Source organism: Oncorhynchus mykiss, chromosome 3 (assembly GCF_013265735.2).
Source record: "Oncorhynchus mykiss isolate Arlee chromosome 3, USDA_OmykA_1.1, whole genome shotgun sequence".
In the NCBI taxonomy this organism is placed as follows: domain Eukaryota; kingdom Metazoa; phylum Chordata; class Actinopteri; order Salmoniformes; family Salmonidae; genus Oncorhynchus; species Oncorhynchus mykiss.
In genome coordinates this window covers 47,145,478-47,166,373 of record NC_048567.1, presented here as the reverse complement: position 1 = coordinate 47,166,373, position 20,896 = coordinate 47,145,478, and the positions used below count along the sequence as shown (strand labels likewise).

The following is a 20,896-nucleotide window of genomic DNA, read 5'->3' as shown; positions in this document are numbered from 1 at the left end:
GGCCAGGCGTGTGTAATTGGTTAGAGCGAACCGCCTGCTTTGTCGACGGTAGAGGGCTTAGAGGTAGGTTAGTTAAAGCTGTCGGTACATGTTGCTGTTCTCAACACGGCGACCTCGGTGAGTAAACATTCTCATCTTTGACGTTTCAACGTCGCCTGATTTCTGTTACTGTTCGGTATGGAAGATCTGTAGTTAGTTATGGTGCTTTGAAGCTGTATGACATCCACATGCTTCTCCTTTTTTAGTTCCTGGCGTTTCACTTTGCTCTCCTCAAAGTTACTCTTCATTAGGAATGTGAGGGTTTGTACACATTATAATCGGCCAAATGTATATTATTACGATTTAGGCCTCGAAATGGATATATAATGACTGTACAAAACATTAGCAACACCTTCCTAATATTGAGTTGTGCCCCTTTTTTCCCCTCAGAAGTGCCTCAGTTCATTGGGTGTCCTTTGGGTGGAGTCTCCCATCATGTCCTTGGGGTGGTGGACCATTTTTGATACACACAGGACACTCTTGAGCGTTGCAGTTCTTGACACACTCAAACCGGTGTGCCTGGCACCTACTACCATAACCTGTTCAAAGGCACTGAAATATTTTGTCTTGCACATTCACTGTCTGAATGGCACACATACACAATCCATGTCTCAAGGCTTAAAAATCCTCCTCACCTTCATCTATACTGATTTGAAGTGGATTTAACAAGTGACATCAGTAGGGCTCATAGCTTTAACCTGGATTCACCTGGTCAGTCTGTCATGGAAAGAGCAGGCATTTCTCATGTTTTGTATAATCAGTGTACAACTCGCAGTAGCACTGTACCTTGCAAGTTAACATCGGTTCGCTCCCTAAATAGCCCAAAACCCTAGAATTGTACTCTTCATATCATATAATTGACCTATCTGACCTTTTCCATATAACTATTTTTATATATGTGTGTGTGTGCGTGTGTGATAAAGCTTCTTATATCTAGAATCGTATATGTAAGGTTTAGAATAGTTAAGTCGAATCAGACTGTGCTGGGCTAGAACAAAGGCCTGCACACCCGGTGTCTCTCCAGGGCCAGGGTTGGTAATAACTGATTTACAGTGACACTACAGGACCCAGACCAATCATCAGAGTGTACTTAGACCCTTTGAGGCGAAAAATCAACACACACAGTATGATAAAGCTGTTAAAGGTAACATTTGTCAGTTGTTCACAGACTACAGTCTACACAACAACTTCGGGTATGAATGGATACAGGGATGTTAAAGTGATCTCTGCTGTTTCAGAGGAGAACTGCACTATTGCTGACAACCTTGTATTTTAAGAGGGTACGGACTTGCATTTTAAGAGGGCACGGACTAGACTCTCTATTTCCTCTATTCGTCAGTGCCTGTGCTATGACCTTGATTACCGTTCCCCTGGTAACCACATTGATTGTATGCACCGAAGCAGAGCGGTCGAACAGCTTCCAAATTGCCCGAGCTACAGAGAAAAGATAAGCACTATATCAATAACTCATAAAGGCCACTTAGACAACGATATAACTTACTACTATCGCTGTGGATGAAGTGTGTGTAGCTGTTTTACAGTTCCAATAAGGTAATCAGTCAATTTAAGTCAATTTGGCCCTAATCTATGGATTCCACATGTCTGGGAATACAGATCTATTGGTCACAGATACCTTTTTAAAAAAAAAAGTATACCAGTCAGTATCTGGTGCGACCATCATTTGCCTCGTGCAGCGCGACACATCTCCTTCGCATAGAGTTGATCAGGCTGTTGCTTGTGGCCTGTGGAATGTTGTCCCACTCCTCTTCAATGGCTGTGCAAAGTTGCTGGATATTGGCGGGAACTGGACCACACTGTCGTACGCAACGATCCACAGCATCACAAACTGGCGCAATGGGTGACATTTCTGGTGAGTATGTAGGCCATGGAAGAACTGGGACATTTTCAGCTTCCAGGAATTGTGTACAGATCCTTGCGACATGGGGCCGTTCATTATCATGCTGAAACATGAGGTGATGGCAGCGGATGAATGGCAGGACAATGGGCCTCAGGATCTCGTCACGGTATCTCTGTGCATTCAAATTGCCATCGATAAAATGCAATTGTTCGTTGTCCGTAGCTTATACTTCCCCATGCCTTAGCCCCACCGTCACCATGGAGCACTCTGTTCACAATGTTGACATCAGTAAACCGCTCACCCACACAACGCCATACATGTGGTCTACGGTTGTGAGGCCAAATTCTCTAAAACGATGTTGGAAGCAGTTTATGGTAAAGAAATTAACGTTCAATTCTCTGGCAATAGCTCTTGTGGACTTTCCTGCGGTCAGCATGCCAATTGCGCGCTCCCTCAACTTGAGACATCTGTGGCATTGTGTTATGTGACAACTGCACATTTTAAGGTGCCATTTTATTGTCCCCAGCAGAAGGTACACCTGTGTAATGCTCATGATGTTTAATCAGCTTCTTGATATGCCGCACCTGTCAGGTGGATGGATTATATTGGCAATGGAGAAATGCTTACCAACAGGGATGGAAACAACTTTGTGCACAACATTTGAGAGAAATAAGCTTCTTGTGCATATGGAATATTTCTGGATTTGGTTTATTTCAGCTCATGAAGCATTTTACATGCGTTTTTATATTTTTGCTCTGTGTATTTTATGGAGGCTTTCCGGACTCCATTGATGAAAGGTAAAACATTTTGAATGAGTAGAATAAACAGAAGGATCTGTTCCATATACTTATTATACATGTTTTGTCCAGTATATTTCATTAGCCTTCAAGTCACAGTTGATCTTGGCTTTGAAATCAGTTAACAAAAAAGTTTTAAACAATAATCAAATAAATAAATAAATACAATTAAAAAAATTATATCTTTCAAAAGTTTGGGGTCACTTAGAAATGTCCATATTTTTGAAAGAAAATCACATTTTTGGTCCATTAAAATAACATCAAATGGATCAGAACTACAGTGCAGACATTGTTAATGTTGTAAATGACTATTGTAGCTGGAAATGGCTGATTTTTAAGGAATATCTACATGGGCGTACAGAGGCCCATTATCAGCAACCATCACTCCTATGTTCCAATGGCACGTTGTTAGCTAATCCAAGTTGATCATTTTAAAAGGCTAATTGATCATTAGAAAACCCTTTTGCAATTGTGCTTTCACAGCTGAAAACTGTTGTGCTGATTTAAAAATAAATAAAACTGTCCTTCTTTTAGACTAATTGAGTATCTGGAGCATCAGCATTTGTGGCTTCGATTACAGGCTCAAACTGACCAGAAACAAAGACCTTTCTTCTAAAACTCATCACTCTATTTTTGTTCTGAGTAATGAAGGCTATTCCATGTGAGAAATTGCCAAGAAATTGAAGATCTCGTACAACGCTGTGTACTACTCTCTTCACAGAACACCGCAAATTGGCCCTAACCAGAATAGAAAGGGTGGGAGGCCCCGGTGCAAAACTTAGCAAGAGGACAAGTACATTAGTGTCTAGTTTGAGAAACAGATGCCTCACAAGTCCTCAACTGGCAGCTTCATTAAATAGTACCTGCAAAACACCAGTCTCAACGCCACAACAGTGAAGAGTCGACTCCGGGACGCTGGACTATCTCAGACTGGCCAATAAAAAGAAAAGATTAAGATGGGCAAAAGAACAGACACTGAACAGAAGAATTCTGCCTAGAAGGCCAGCATCCCGGAGTCGCAAGTACATTCGTGTCTAGTTTGAGGAACAGATGCCTCACAAGTCCTCAACTGGCAGCTTCGTTAAATAGACTCTGGGTTCGAGCCCGGGCTCTGTCGCAGCCGGCCGTGACCGGGAGGTCCATGGGGCGACGCACAATTGGCATAGCGTCGTCCGGGTTAGGGAGGGCTTGGCCGGTAGGGATATCCTTGTCTCATCGCGCACTAGTGACTCCTGTGGCGGGCTGGGCGCAGTGCACGCTGACCAAGTCGCTAGGAGCACGGTGTTTCCTCCGACACATTGGTGCAGCTGGCTTCCAGGTTGGATGCGCGCTGTGTTAAAGAAGCAGTGCGGCTTGGTTGGGTTGTGTTTCGGAGGACGCATGACTCTCGACCTTCGTCTCTCCCGAGCCCGTACGGGAGTTGTAGCGATGAGACAAGACAGTAACTACTAATAATTGGATACCACGAAATTGGGGAGAAAAAGGGGGTAAAAAAAATAGTACCCGCAAAACACCAGTCTCAACACCACAACAGTGAAGAGGCGAGCGACTCCGAGATGCTGGCCTTCTAGGCAGAATTCCTCTGTCCAGTGTCTCTTCTTTTGCCCACCTTAATCTTTTCTTTTTATTGGCCAAGTCTGAGATATGGCTTTTTCTTTGCCACTCTGCCTAGAAGGCCCGCATCCTGGTGTTGCTTTTCTTTCAAAAACAAGGATATTTCTAAGTTACCTCAAACTTTTGAACCGTAGTGTGTGTGTGTGTGTGTATATATAACGCTGACGTCAATGGATCACGTGAAAACAAGCTCATTTAGATATGTTTTATGGATCTTATTGTAACCGGTTAGAGCACATGATTGAAAGTTCAAAGGGTAGATAAGATCACTTTAGCCCACTACAGTTGTAATGTTTGAAATCTACAATAAAATGGCTCTGTGCATGTAAAATACTGAATCTGCCTAGTGCATAGAAATGGAATATATGATCTAGCTCCTATGGGTACGTTAGCAATGGCTGCCTGTCCACCCATTATGCCCATCAATGTTTTGAATGGGGAAGCCTGTTCTATAGACTCTATTTCTTGTCATAATGACTGTTCTTTGTTTCAAACTGGGGACGTTGATTTCCAGAAATTTGCCTAGTCTTAAGAACACGTTGTTTCATACCGTCGTGAAGATATTGAGATTTGGATACAAATATTTGAATATGTCAAAAAATGATGAACGATTGCTGTCCGAACACATGCCACTACTGACATTAGACACAGATAAGTGGCCTATTCAAAGCATATGGGGAAGTAGATATGTCCCAAGTGCATCCAAACTGATATGCATGTTGAAAAACATTTCAATCTTTTCACCAGTAGAGCAATGGAGGTTAGAGACGGATCTCTAACCCCCCCCCCTTCCACCCTGTTGTTTTGCTTCGTTGAGTGACTTGCTTTGCTCTACTTGGACGTGTGGTAGAAAGGCTTTTAGGTCAAAGGGAAAGAAGACATGTTATGAAACAGTTGACTCGGGCTGTCGTGTCCACATGTCTGAATCTGTGTACAGTTCTCACCCTGTCAATGTTGCAAGACGTCTTACTGGACGAGGACACTCGAAGACTATTGCTGTGATTGGGGGATAAGACCATCTGGTCAAAATAACATGCCGCCACTTAAGCTCTAGAGTGCACTTTCTGTTTTTGTTGATATTAAGGCTATTCCAACTTTGAAAAGTACCTGCTTTAGTACTTTTTTTAGTATTAGTATTTCCATGGTAATTCCAGGACATTTGCATCAATGTCATTCAGTCAGTGCTCGTTAATTTCCCCAAAATAGCGACACAAAGTTAGGCTCACTGGATATGTCTGGCAGTACAGCCAGAGCCATGTCATATGTCGAGGGATTCATAGTCTAGATACGTATCTCCAAGATGCATTTTGCAGTCGGTGCATGACTCCATGGAATTTGTATTATTGGTAAAACAAGCTGAACTTATAAAACCTATGCCCAGTAAAAACCCTGCTTCTGTATCTTGTGCTGCTGACGAATCTGATTGCCTGAGAACTTCTAGCAAAGAACAGGACTTTTAGAAACGTTGTTCAATTGCAAACCTAACTTCGCATCTGCCAAATTCAAATTTCTCAGGATCTGAGAGGATTTAGATTAGCTGAAGGGCTGTATTGATTTTCTGGATTGCTGGTTTTCTGTCGAGCCTGGGTTACTGTGCCTTTCTGTGTCCATACTAACTCACAACATCGTTTCGCAAGTCAAAGTTGTTTTTAAGCAGAATAGCACCCAGGCCAGTTTCGGTCTGACTAAATGATCATGGAGTAAATGATACTGGCAACCCCATTGGGATCTGGTCAAAGGTAGGGCACTACCTTTGGTTGTCATTTGGGACACAACCATATTCATAACATCGTTAGGTGCTGGTGAACAGAATGGGGCCTTTGTTTTTGGTGAGATTTCTTCAGTTTCATATTTTGACCACAAGCTGGTACAGTATGTCATGACGTACTGTACATTGTTGGAAGTAATGGGTTAATAAATAAAGTTGAAAATGACCACTAGAGGGCATAGAGATCATGAGAAGTTTAGCCTATGTATTATTTGAGTTCAGGAAGTGTGTGTATATATATATATATATATATATATATATATATATATTTGTGATATATCACATTTGTGATATAAGATTTTTTTTTTTTAAACGTGGATGGAGAATGTTTAGGGATTTAAAAAATATATATTTTTTTAAAATCCCTAAACATTCTCCATCCACGTTTTAAAAAAAAAATCTTATATCACAAATGTGTGCACATTTTAATCTACTGACCTTCTTGTTACTGAATGAGGTCCTCTGTTTTTGAATACATAGTATGGTGTGTATGCTTCTATGTGTTGTGTAGGCTATGTTGAGAGGCCTTCGGAGGAGCCCGGCTGGGGCAGGCTGGAGCTGGCAGCGGTCATCCTGGTTCCCTCTGCCCTGCTGTGTGTGAGCATCCTGCTGGGGGTGTGTGTGGTGCAGGGCCAGCGCTGTGCCAACAACAGGGCCCACAAGAATGACGTGGAGGAGCCCCTGGACGACCAGAGTCTCATGCCCCCCGACAAGTGTATTAAAGATCTCATCTATGACATGAGCACGTCCGGCTCAGGCTCCGGTAAGAGAGAGTCTACAAATGCATTTACAGTCAGAGAAATAGAATCACAGGAATGGACATCCCTTTTCAAGTCAATGGGTCTGTAATGGTGATTCCATTTAGGCGCACACCAGAGGAGAGCAGGCTAATGGCACTCTGATAGATAGACCTCATGGTTAGTGTAGCGAATCAATCTGAGGTTTTAATATTGAACACCATTTTATTTGCTTGATATGGCCACAATGGGCAGGAAGTGAGAGAAACAAGTCGAGTTCAGAGAGATGATGTTCCTGGCAGATCAGTTGTAACTCCTGATGGCTCCCGAGTGGCGCAGCGTTTTAAGGCACTGCATCTCAGGGCTAGAGGCGTCACTACAGACCCTGGTTCAATTCCAGGCTGTATCACAACCGGCTGTGATTGGGAGTCCCATAGGGCGGCGCACAATTGGCCCAGTGCCATCCGGGGTAGGCCGTCATTGTAAATAAGAATTTGTTCTTAACTGACTTGCCTAGTTAAATAAAGTTAAAAAAATATATAAAACCCTGATTAAACTGATTTAGTTTCTGTTTCACAGGGCTGCCGCTGCTGGTACAGCGGACAATAGCTCGGACCATCGTGCTGCAGGAGACCATTGGGAAGGGACGCTTCGGGGAGGTGTGGCGAGGGAGGTGGCGAGGGGAGGACGTGGCGGTGAAGATCTTCTCATCCCGAGACGAGAGGTCCTGGTTCAGAGAGGCAGAGATCTACCAGACCATCATGCTCCGACACGAGAGCATCCTGGGATTCATCGCAGCCGATAACAAAGGTACGCATTGACACATTTGGGCAAATGGCACCCTGGTCCTCATTAAGTGCACTACTTTTGACCAGGGTCATCTCTATTGTTTTGACCATGTGAGACCAACGTTCTCAATAGGACTGTACGCATACACTGACTCCATGTGTATGACCATGCCCTTTGCTGTTTTTGCATTGCAGATAACGGCTCTTGGACCCAGCTGTGGCTGGTGTCAGAGTACCACGAGCACGGCTCTCTGTTCGACTACCTGAACAGGTACACAGTGTCTGTGGACGGCATGATCGTCCTGGCCTTGTCCATCACCAGCGGTCTGGCACACCTCCACATGGAGATCATTGGCACTCAGGGTGAGGGACTGGCACCTCTCTGCCTAGATTGGGCACTACAGCTCCCAGGTCCTAGCCACAGCTCCACAGATATATATATTTGCCCTGGGCTCTTTTTTTGCAGTATAGTAGCCTCCAATTCAGTAACAATTGCAGACCTGTGTATCTGTCAGTCTAGTGTTACAATGATGCCATTCCTGCTATAGATGATCTATTTAACATCCCACAGGATTCACATGTATTTATTTACCAAAAGTCAGAAGAATACTCACTGTGACTAGGTGAGGGCCTCCTACTGTACAGAGCACGAACAGCAGAAAATCCTCTTTCGTGGAGCACCTTGTTATTCTTAGCTACTATCCCAAGCACACTTCTTGGTGTTGCTAGTTACTTGCTGTAGTGACCTTGTCACATTCATAACCAAAGCCCTACTTCAATAGTTACAATGTGACACCTATGGTATTTTCTTCTGAATGGGTTTTCTTTGTGTCAGATGTGTACACAGTACTACTGTTAATCTATTGTGAGCACCAGACTTCTGTTAGCAAGTTATTGAAATGACATGAAGTATAACTGTATTGTAATGTGTTATTATCTAGTATTAATCTATTATTCCTAGCCCTGGACATCTTTTTTGCAAGGGCCATACTACAGGGACAGCAAACCCCATGTGTCACGTTAGCAAGTTGAAATGACATGTAACATAACTCTGATTTGGGATCTGTCTTACAGGGAAACCTGCCATTGCCCACAGAGACATCAAGTCTAAGAATATCCTGGTGAAGAAGAATGGGACAGCCGTCATAGCAGACCTGGGATTGGCTGTGAAACACGACTCCAGCACCAACACCATCGACATACCGTCGAATCACAGAGTAGGAACAAAGAGGTAACGCTTTTACCTGAGAGAAGGGCATGGGCATGTTTATTGGCCACTTTAATCTACTTATTCAATTATTAGTATTTTATCTTTATGTCCTTTTAGAGAGATGGAGGGAGAAATATTGGGCCGGTGATCAGGAAGGTCTCACATTGGCTTTGTGTACGTCCCAAATGCCACAGCTCTGGTCTAAAGTAGTGCACTAGAGAATAGGGTGCCATTTGGTACACACGCCAAGTCTTTACCTCACATCACTCGCCCTCGTTTCGTTTAGGAAATTGACAGCGATCCCCTTCCACGTGCTCTCTCCATCATTCAGAGCTCCTTTTTTATTTTATTTTTTAGGGTCACCATATGCTTTGCTTGTAAACTGTTAGCAGAATGATTGGACCACAGCTCACATGGAGCCCTGTGTCTATAATAATAAACTGGCCGTGCGTATCTCTGTGTGCCTGCTGCCTGTCTGCGTATCTCTGCCAGGACATTGAGTCTTCTTACTCGAACGGACATATGCGTCATTGTTGACTCTCTCACCCTAAAACCCAGTTAATTAGGAGTTAACAAGTGTATCCTCCCTCCCGGCAGGTACATGGCACCAGAACTGCTGGATGACACGATCAATATGAGCAGCTTTGAGTCATTCAAGCGGGCCGATATCTACTCCCTGGGCCTGGTGTTCTGGGAACTGGCACGGAGGTGTTCCGTCAGGGGTAAGTTATATATATTAAAAAAAAGAAAACTGAAGCAAATAAAATGGAAATCCCCAGACTGTGCAACGAATACACTAGAAATGACACTATTTAAAGCTGAAGCTAATATTCTATTCCCTGTATAGTACACTACTTTTGACCAGGGAACCTCTATGTAGGGAATAGGGTGTAATTTGGGACACAAGTCAAGTCGTTTAACTGTTGGTACAAAAGCAACCTTAAGCAAATGGAATGGAAGTGTCCAGTCTGTGCAGGTAATGCACTGGAATAAATTACACTGGAGCAGTGACTGATGCAGTTATTGGTTTATTTGGGTAGATGACTCGAATTACTTTATTCAGTGATTTGTCACTTTTATAAATATTAAAGGTACAGCACAAGTAAAAAAGGCCTTTTTGAATGACCAAAAACGTCACCCGAAATATTTTTACACTATTAAAATGTTCAGAATTGAATCAAGTTGTACCTTTTTTCTCTCATCTCTAACTATCAGGAAGCCTGAAAGAACAGGCAGAGTGGTCAGGGAGTTTATATTCATGAGCGCACCTTGACTGACAGCTTTTTAAAATACCCTTGTGATCATTGCCAGGTAACAAGGTCATTCTGAGCCTATTTTATCAGGTAAGTTGACTGAGAACAAATGATCATTTACAGCAACAACCTGAGGAATAGTTACAGGGGAGAGGAGTGAAAGATACAATTGTAAGCTGGGGATGATTAGGTGACCATATAAGGGACAGTTTGGGAATTTAGCCAGGACACCAGGGTTAACACCCCTATTCTTACAATTAAGTGTCATGGGATCTTTAATGACCTCAGAGTCAGGACACCCGTTTAACGTCCCATCCAAAAGACAGCACCCTACACAGGGCAGTGTTCCCAATCACTACCCTGGGGCATTGGGATATTTTATTTTAGACCAGAGGAAAGAGTGCCTCCTACTGGCCCTCCAATACCACTTCCAACAGCATCTGGTCTCCCATCCAGGGACTGACCAGGACCAACCCTGCTTAGCTTCAGAAACAAGCCAGCAGTGGGATGCAGGGTGGTATGCTGCTGGCATGGGTTGTTATCAATAAAACGTCATGATATGGTACAGAGTGTTCGATTTGGCTGCCGGGGGGCAAGGAGACCATCAGCTCTGCTAAAACCAATGACAACTACGTGCCATTTTCAAGGGATTGTTAAATGTTAGAACTATTTGTTTTTATAATCATCACCTCTTGAAGAGTATTGTCAGAACTTCACATTTCAGATTATTCCACATTTATCTCTCTCATCAGAGTTATACAGCATGTAACTGCATACTTTTCATGATCAGTAAACATCAATTGATCCTCGTCCTGTTGAAGTTGTCAGTAGGACTACTGTCCTCACCACCGTATAAGCAAAGCAAATATAGTCTAGCCATCTAAACTCAGCAAAAAAAGAAATGTCCCTTTTTCAGGACCCTGTCTTTCAAAGATAATTTGTTAAAATCCAACTAACTTCACTGATCTTCATTGTAATGGGTTTAAACACTGTTTCCCATGCTGGTTCAATGAACCATGAACAATTAATGAACATGCACCTGTGGAACGGTTGTTAAGACACTAACAGCTGACAGACGGTAGGCAATTAAGGTCACAGTTATGAAAACTTAGAGGCCTTTCTACTGACTTTGAAAAACACCAAAAGAAAGATGCCCAGGGTCCCTGCTCATCTGTGTGAACATTCTGCAAGGAGGCATGAGGACTGCAGATGTGGCCAGGACAATAAATTGCAATGTCCGTACTGTGAGACGCCTAAGACAGGGAGACAGGACGGACAGCTGATTGTCCTCAGTGTCAGACCACGTGTAACAACATCTACACAGGATCGGTACATCTGAACATCACACCTGCGGGACCGGTACAGGATGGCAACAACTGCCCGAGTTACACCAGGAACGCACACTCCATCAGTGCTCAGACTGTCCGCAATAGGCTGAGAAAGGCTGGACTGCCTGTTGTAAGGCAGGTCCTCACCAGACATCACTGGCAACAACATCACCTATGGGCACAAACCCACCGTCGCTGGACCAGACAGGACTGGCAAAAAGTGCTCTTCACTGACAAGTCGCGGTTTTGTCTCACCAGGGGTGATGGCACCTTATGGTGCCATATATTTTGTTTAGTGCACCAGTCCCTCCTGCAGCAAAGCACACCCACAACACGATGTTGCCACCCCCATGCTTCACTGTTGGGATGGTGTTCTTCGGCTTGCAAGCATCTCCCTTTTTCCTCCAAACATAACAATGGTCATTATGGCCATACAGTTCTATTTTTGTTTCATCAGACCAGAGGACATTTGTCCAAAAAGTACGATCTTTGTCCCCATGTGCAGTTGCAAACTGTAGTCTGGCTTTTTTTAATGTCAGTTTTGGAGCAGTGGCTTCTTCCTTTCTGAGCGGCCTTTCAGGTTATGTCGATATAGGACTCGTTTTACTGTGGACATAGATACTTTTGTACCTGTTTGCTCCAGCATCTTCAAAGGGGCCTTTACTGCTATTCTGGGATTGGTTTGCTCTTTTCACACCGAAGTACGTTCATCTCTAGGAGACAGAACGCATCTCCTTCCTGAGCGGTATGACAGCTGCGTGGTCCCATGGTGTTTATACTTGCATACTATTGTTTGTACAGATGAACGTGGTACCTTCTGGCGTTTGGAAATTGCTCCCAAGGATGAACCAGACTTGTGGAGGTCTACAATTTTGTTTTTCCTGAGGTCTTTGCTGATTTCTTTTGATTTTACCATGATGTCAAGCAAAGAAGCACTGAGTTTGAAGGTAGGCCTTGAAATACATCCACAGGTACACCTCCAATTCACTCAAATGATGCCAATTAGCCTATCAGAAGCTTCTAAAGCCATGACATAATTTTCGGGAATTTTCCAAGCTGTTTAAAGGCACAGTCAACTTAGTGTATGTAACTTCTGACCCACTGGAATTGTGATACAGTGAATTATAAGTGACATAATTTGTAAACAATTGTTGGAAAAAATACTTGTCATGCACAAAGTAGATGTTCTAACTGACTTGCCAAAACTATAGTTTGTTAAGAAGACATTTGTGGAGTGGTTGAAAACTAGTATTATGACTTCAACCTAAGTGTATGTAAACTTTTGACTTCAACTCTATACTGAGATCATGTGACACTTAGATTACACACAGGTGTACTTTACTTAACTAATTATGTGACTTCTGAAGGTAATTGGTATTTTTTTAGGGGCTTCATAGCAAAGGGGGTGAATACATATGCCAGCACCTCTTTTAAATTTTTTTAAACAAGTAATTTTTTAAATTTCACTTCACCAATTTGGACTATTTTGTCTGTCCATTACATGAAATCCAAATAAAAATCCATTTAAATTACAGGTTGTAACGCAACAAAAACGGCAAGGGGATGAATACTTTTGCAAGACACTGTGTAGGCACCCGGCCGCCCTACAGTGTGCAGGACCCCATTGACTTGTACAATTTGTAACACTCATCTCCCGTCCGAATGCTTGAAAAAGTAAAGGAAGGCTTTAGGATATGCAACTAACAACAGGGATTGATCCAGAGGAGGGGGGGCTCCATGTGCCCCACTTTGATCAAGTGGGCTTCAGTCACCCACTTGGCTTCAGTCATTCCCAAGATTGAAGGGGGACACACATCCAGCTATGGCCTCCTCCTTATGTACCAGCTACAGTCATTTTTCATACTTGGATCAACCTACTATGAACTGTCTTCATCCAAATATCATCAAATTTGATTTTAAAAAACTGTGATTTTCACTGTTGGGGACCTTTTTTAATGAATCATTATATTACCACCGATATTGAATAAACAACATGTTTAATATTGCCGTGGAACTCATGGAGGTACATTTGTGCCGCGGAACTGATGATAAAATGTGTCTTTTTTTTTCTTTTTTCCCCAAAGGACTTCAAGAAGATTTTCAGTTGCCTTACTATGACATGGTGCCTTCAGATCCCTCTGTGGAGGACATGAGAAAGATTGTCTGTGACCAGAAACTGAGACCTAACATTCCCAACCAGTGGCAGAGCTGCGAGGTGAGATACGATTCTGACTGTAATAGGGTCGCTGAATTCCGGTTCATTTCCCCAAAATGTCCAGGTTTTTCTAGTTGGAGGATTCTTGGAATCAGCAGTAAACCTTATGAATACTCCAACCGGGGAGCCTGGGAATTTAGGTGACGCTACCTGAATTTTACAACCCTAGACTGGAATGTTTTATTATTTTTTTGTGTTTTACCACTACAGTGCCATAAGGTAAATACTGTATGTTGACTTGTCTGGCATTTAGAATTTTGAATTGAACTGCTGTTTGTGAAAAGGTTTTTACTTGCGATGACTGTGATATGGGGTTGTGTTACCTACAGTGCCTTCGGAAAGTATTCAGACCCCTTGACGTTTTCCACATTTTGCTATAGCCTGAATTTTAAAAGGATTTAATTGAGATGTTTTGTCACTGGCCTGCAGACAATACCTCATAATGTCAAAGTGTAATTATGTTTTTCCAAATGTTTACAAATGAAAAGCTGAAATATCTTGAGTCAATAAGTATTCAACCCCTTTTGTGATGGCAAGCCTAAGTAAGTTCAGGAGTAAACATTTGCTTAACAAGTCACATAATACTTTGCATGGACTCACTCTGTGTGCAATAAGTGTTTAACATGGTTTTTGAATGACTACCTCATCTCTGCACCCAACACAGAAAATTATCAGTAAGGTCCCTAATTCTATATTTAAGGACTGGGGAGTTTTTCAGGATAAAAAAGAAACAGAATGGAGCTAAGCACAAGTAAAATCCTAGAGGAAAACCTGATTCAGTCTGCTTTTCACCAGACATTGGGAGGTGAATTTACCTTTCAGCGGTACAATAACCTAAACAACAAGGGAAAACCTACACTGGAGTTGCTTACCAAGAAGACAGTGAATGTTACTGAATGACTGAGTTACAGTTTTGACTTAAATCTATTTAAAAAATATATGGCAAGACCTGAAATTGGTTGTCTAGCAATGATCAACAACCAATTTGACAGAGCTTGAATCATTTTGAAAAGAATAGTGGTCAAATGTTGCACAATCCAGGTGTGGAAACTCTTAGACTTACCCAGAAAGACTCATAGCTGTAATCGCTGCCAAAGGTGCTTCTACAAAGTATTGGCTCAGGGGTGTGAGTCCTTACGTAAATGAGAAATTTCTGTATTTTCAATATATTTGCACATTTTTTTCCAAAATCACGTTTTCACTTTGTCATTAGGGCGTATTGTGTGTAGATTGGTGAGAACAAAAAAGATTTCATCAATTTTTAATTTGGGCTGTAACACAACAAAATGTGGAATAAGTCAATGGGTATGAATACTTTCGGAAGGCATTGTACCTTAGTTGAATGCACTTACTGTCGCTCTGGATAAGAGCCTGTGTTAAATTACCGTAAAAGTCTGGTCAGACCATGTACAATCTGGGCCTGTTCATTGATAAAAATCCCTCTTGATTCGTTAGGCACTGCGGGTGATAGGCAAGCTGATGCGCGAGTGCTGGTACGCCAATGCTGCAGCTCGCCTCACCGCACTGAGGGTCAAGAAGACCGTCTCTCAGGTGACTGTACTCAAGGACATCAAAGATTAGCTTGGTAAGCTAGCCCACTGGCTGCTCCCCCCCCAATGTACTGTTATTAGTCGGGAGCAAAGCATCCTCTGGACCACACTGAAACACTCAACTGGGTGTTATTCATTAGAAACCAAACAGAATAAAACAGACTGGAGCGGGGAGGGGTCTACCTGAATTTGTCAAATAAGAAACTGAAATATTATATATATATTTTTTGCTATGTTGTGCACTAATGAATACGACTCAGCAGTGTGCATTCTCAGCTTGTGATGCCAAAGGAGCCTACTGCTGCTACCCAGCAGGGAACACTCCTGTCCTGCCCTGCAGTGTGTGACTGGAACTGCATCACCCAATCAAGAAAGAACAGGAAATGAAACTGTGACCTTTTTAGATGACAATGGATGATTTATAATGTACAGATTTTGTCTCTGCTACCTCAGATGTTTTTTAAGTGCCCAAAGCTTGAAGTTGCACATTGAATGCCATATAATAGTGTATGTACTGTAGTGCTAGGCAACATGCAAAAATGATTGTAAATGTTACTGAGTAATGCACTCACTGCTATGCCTGATTAGTAAAGGACACCCAAGGTATACATCCATAAAGATAACTGCTACTTGGGTGCTGCCCCCATCCCCGCCCTATTCTATTTCGTATCCATATATATCGTTGTATATGACTTGAAAAATAATGCCTATATCAACTATACTCCGTATTTAAGTCTAAGATGTTGTATAACACAATATATTATTGTTAAAGGAGCAATCTGCAGTTCTAACAACAACAATGACAAAGTGGACACCCACTGCTATTTTGGTTAACAGCTGAGGGATGGGGGCTGGAGAAATGTAAGCTATAGATGCAAGGACTGACCATCCATGATATCAACATTATAGTATTAACCCTATAATTAGGAACTAGAATACTAATAGTTGAAATAAGTATAGAGATTTAATAGGATCTCTGGTTTTAACCATGCTTTGAGGATATACAGTATTTGTGTACAATGGAACTGTTTACAAACAATGGCGTAAAACAAGTTTATATTTTGGTTTTCGATGTGCTACGACAGTTTTACTCAGCTCGTTTACAAGTTATATTCTTTAAGAATCAATAATGTCATAAAAGTGAAAAAAAAACGGATGTCGCTATTGCAGATTGCCCCTTTAAACACATCCAAACGCACATGTACTTTGCCTAACAATCACATCTTCTCTGTGAAGCACAACTTTTGTTATATTACAGAAGAGAGAAGTTTTAGAAAAAAACATTTCAATATATTTAATATATAGATAGAATTATGGAAATACTTTTATTCCATATAAATATTGTTATATCCAAAGCCTTTAATTGAATGCTACTATATGTAGGGACACTATGAAATGCCAATGTGAAAATATATACATATATATAGAAAGTACAAAATGTACTACATTGTTGGTATAATGTACACAAAGCAGTACACCCTTTACCCAATATAATATGCAAACACAAAAAAATGACCAAATTGTTCACCAAATATTTTGTTTGTCTACTAAAGAGGGATTTTTCAGTGAGCCGAGTTTGAACAGTGGCCGTGTTCAGACTGCTTATGTGAACACTAATGCCATTGTCAGACTTGGCTTGTAATCTCTTGCCATAACAGGCTTAGGAACGGGGACTTAAACTAAATCTGCTGTGGGTGTCTCCTGTACACAACGTGGCAGGCCTGGTGCTCTGTTTGTGTAGGCCTGCAGCAAGTTCAATCAGAGGTATACGACATGTATATCGCACAGACATTTTGCCAACGTATGTTTGGAAATTTGCAAATGTATTGCCTGTAGTGTCATTTTGCTTAAACAAAGCCTGCGATTTGAGATGGTTTAAGATGGGTGCTGTTTAGAAAAATACACTTGGCTTTTAATGACTTATGTAGATTTGTTCTTGTTTACTTTAATATTGTTTGCTTATGCAAATCAGGGCTCTATTGAGTTTGGATCGCTAAAGTTCAGAGTTTACAGCGTGATTGAAATCTAAAGGCAATGTTCCCGCGTTAGCGAAGACTGCGCTCACGGTAAACGCTGTCAGCTCAATCGGAAATGACCTTCTGATCTCACACCCTGGAACGCTTCGGCGATACAGATTGAATAGAGCCCTAAACTGTTTAACATCTTTGTAGTTCATGCAAGTTAGCATCTGTCTGGGGGGTCAATGTACAGTAGCATGGGCAATGTATCATGGGCAATGTAGCATCTGCAGTTGCTTCATAGGTGTACAAAGTGACACGCTTGCTGCTCTGTTGCCCATATAGCTGTATCATTAAGTCAATGTTACAATTATGTTTTGTACGTAAAAACAATGACCGTTTCACTTTTAATATGTGTAATTATTTCCCCAAAATTGTAACAAAATATATATTGACATTGCAGTATTTAGTGCTCTGCCTGTATCCTGTGGACAAGCAAGCTAATGTTAATTGTCTAATTGGAAATGAAGCTGTGCTTTTGTTGTCATGGCCTACAGTCGAGTCAGTTTCCCTGAGGAAACTCAAGAGGAAACTGGACGTCAAGAGGACGTGTGGAATTGTTTTGCTTCTACAGACCATCTGTCGTTCTGAAGAAAGGAGACTCATTCTGTCATTTCTGGTCGAATATCTGTTGAAAGTTGTGTATGACACAATTTGGAAGTGTTGCCTGCTCTGGGACTGTGGTATTCGTTTTCTAAAGAAGGTTTTGCGTTGAGAAATGTCATCCTCCAATGAATTTGCTTAATTCTTTCTGTTGACAAGAGCAACTATTTTGTGTTGTGAATTCAGATATGGGTCTCTTATGTCAATATGTCTTTCAGTCTTACACTATTTATTAAAAATATGTGACAACGGTGAGTCAGTAAACTACATTTAATTGAAAATTACATTTTTCTTTGATATTTTTAATACCTTATGACAAGAAAATATGTAATTCCCCATTACAGATTATGATAGAATCAGGGCATGATTTGAACTTCCGGAATGAGAGCGTTTCCCTCTCATTATCGGTCGTTTACCTGAAATGACAATTTCTTATGTATGTCATCCGTTTATCCTCTGCGAGGATTCATAAATGTACTGTGGTTCAGAAGGCAAGACGGCTAACTTGACAACTACAGCAGATGTGTCCGTTTTAAATGGGGGAAGTAAGCCTTGTCACCTTGGCTGTTAGCATCACTACTCAGATGAATCAGCCACTCCCGAATGTGCTTCGGTTTAACCATATTCTCTGTTCAATTCTACAGCACTGTGACCGGGAACATGGACAATCATAACTTCACAGATGTGGCTTTGTGGGATACATTTCTGAAACCAGGCTTGTCCCCCCCCCCCCCCCCCCCCCAATGGTGACATAGAAGTATTCAAGGCCTGACAGTATAAATCAAAGTAGTTTATGTTCTGCAGAGCTGAGGGTAAACTGTCATTAAACCACTTACAGTACCCGTACTTTACAAACTCCCCTGCTCTTTCCTCAGTGAATTTCCAACTAGGCAAGGCCTATCTGAACAACTGACTGTAAACTTCCTACATTCACACAATTGGTCAATTAATATCCCAGCTCCTTAAAGCTGAACAGCACAGTGTAACATTTGAAACATTAGTGAGGACTGTTTTTGTCTTGATGAAATATTGCAATATGTTAAACGTGACAACCATCAGAATTGCATTTCTAGTTGAGCCATTGTGTTCCAAATGCCACCCTATTCCCTACACATTTCACAACTTGACCAGAGCCCTAAAGTGCATTCAGAAAGTATTCAGACCCCTTTTCCACATTTTGTTACGTTACAGCCTTATTCTAAAATGGATTCAATAAAAAATGTTTCCTCATCAATTTGCACATAATATCCCATAATGACAAAGCAAAAACAGGTTTTTAGATTTAAAAATAATAATTTATTAAAAATATAAAAATTATACCTTTTAATTACATAAGTATTCAGACCCTTTGCTATGAGACTTGAAAGTTAGCTCAGGTGCATCCTGTTTCCATTGGTCATCCTTGAAATGTTTCTACTTCTTGATTTGGAGTCCACCTGTGGTAAATTCAATTGATTGGACATGATTTGGAAAGGCACACACCTGTCTATATAAGGTCCCACAGTTGACAGTGCATGCCAGAGCAAAAACCAAGCCATGAGTTCAAAGAAATTGTCCGTAGAGCTCCGAGACAGGATTGTGCTGAGGCACAGATATGGGGAAGGGTACCAAAACATTTATGCAGCATTGAAGGTCCCCAAGAACACAGTGTCCTCCATCATTCTTAAATGGAAGTAGTTTGGAGCCACCTAGATTCTTCCTAGAATTCTTCAGAGCAATCGGTGGAGAAGGGCCTTGGTCAGGGGAGGTGACCAAGAGCCTGATGGTCACTCTGACAGAGCTTCAAAGTTCCTCTGTGGAGATGGGAGAACATTCCAGAAAGACAACCATATCTGCAGCCCTCCACCAATCAGGCCTTTTATGGTAGAGTGGCCAGATGGAAGCCACTCCTCAGTAAAAGGCACATGACAGCCTGCTTGGAGTTTGCTAAAAGGCAACTAAAGGACTCTCAGACCATGAGAAATAAGATTCTCTTGTCTGATAAAACCAAGACTGAACTCTTTGGCCTGAACGCCAAGCATCACGTCTGGAAGAACCCGGGCACCATCCCTACGGTGAAGCATGGTGGTGGCAGCATCATGCTGTGGGAATGTTTTTTAGCGGCAGGGACTGGGAAACTAGTCAGGATCGAGGGGAAAAGATGAACAGAGCAATATACAGAGAGATCCTTGATGAAAACTTGCTCCAGAGCTCTCAGGACCTGACTGGGGCAAAGGTTCTTCTTCCAACAGGACAACAAATCAAATCAAATTAATTTATATAGCCCTTCGTACATCAGCTGATATCTCAAAGTGCTGTACAGAAACCCAGCCTAAAACCCCAAACAGCAAGCAATGCAGGTGTAGAAGCACGGTGGCTAGGAAAAATTCCCTAGAAAGGCCCAAACCTAGGAAGAAACCTAGAGAGGAACCAGGCTATGAGGGGTGCCAGTCCTCTTCTGGCTGTGCCGGGTGGAGATTATAACAGAACATGGTCAAGATGTTCAAATGTTCATAAATGACCAGCATGGTCGAATAATAATAAGGCAGAACAGTTGAAACTGGAGCAGCAGCAGTCAGGTGGACTGGGGACAGCAAGGAGTCATCATGTCAGGTATTCCTGGGGCATGGTCCTAGGGCTCAGGTCCTCCGAGAGAGAGAAAGAAAGAGAGAATTAGAGAGAGCATATGAGGGATGGCAACGACCCTAAGCACACAGCCAAGACAACACCGAAGTGGCTTCGGGACAAGTCTTTGAATGTCCTTAAGTGGCCCAGCCAGAGCCCTCACTTGACCCGATCGAACATCTCTGGAGAGACATGAAAATAGCTGTGCAGCGACACTCCCCATCCAACTGGACAAAGCTTGAGAGGATTTGCAGAGAAGAATGGGAGAAACTCTCCAAATACAGGTGTGCCAAACTTGTCGCGTCGTTCCCAAGAAGACTTGAGGCTGTAATCGCTGCCAAAGGTGCTTCAACAAAGTACAGAGTAAAGATCCTGAATACTTATGTAAATATGATATTTCTGTGTTTTTTTTTGTATACATTTTGCACAATTTGGAGGCTTGTGTGTAGATTCATGAGTAAAATGTTTTATTTAATCCATTTTAGAATAAAGTTGTAACGTAACAAAATGTGGA

At 42.0% G+C, this 20,896-nt stretch overlaps 1 protein-coding gene across 2 annotated transcripts in view; it reads left to right on the top strand.

Annotated features, from left to right (window-relative positions):
- LOC110520051 (activin receptor type-1C-like) overlaps positions 1 to 18,030 on the top strand; it is a 29,305-nt gene extending 11,275 nt beyond the window's left edge. For both annotated transcript variants that reach the window (XM_036974311.1, XM_036974312.1), the window contains exons 3-9: positions 6,588 to 6,839; positions 7,393 to 7,623; positions 7,797 to 7,964; positions 8,676 to 8,832; positions 9,409 to 9,533; positions 13,477 to 13,607; positions 15,063 to 18,030. In XM_036974311.1, the coding sequence (XP_036830206.1) occupies positions 6,588 to 6,839; positions 7,393 to 7,623; positions 7,797 to 7,964; positions 8,676 to 8,832; positions 9,409 to 9,533; positions 13,477 to 13,607; positions 15,063 to 15,188 (1,190 nt within the window). In that variant the 3' untranslated portion in view covers positions 15,189 to 18,030. The remainder of the gene's footprint in view (positions 1 to 6,587; positions 6,840 to 7,392; positions 7,624 to 7,796; positions 7,965 to 8,675; positions 8,833 to 9,408; positions 9,534 to 13,476; positions 13,608 to 15,062) is intronic.
- Positions 18,031 to 20,896: the final 2,866 nt, after the last annotated feature.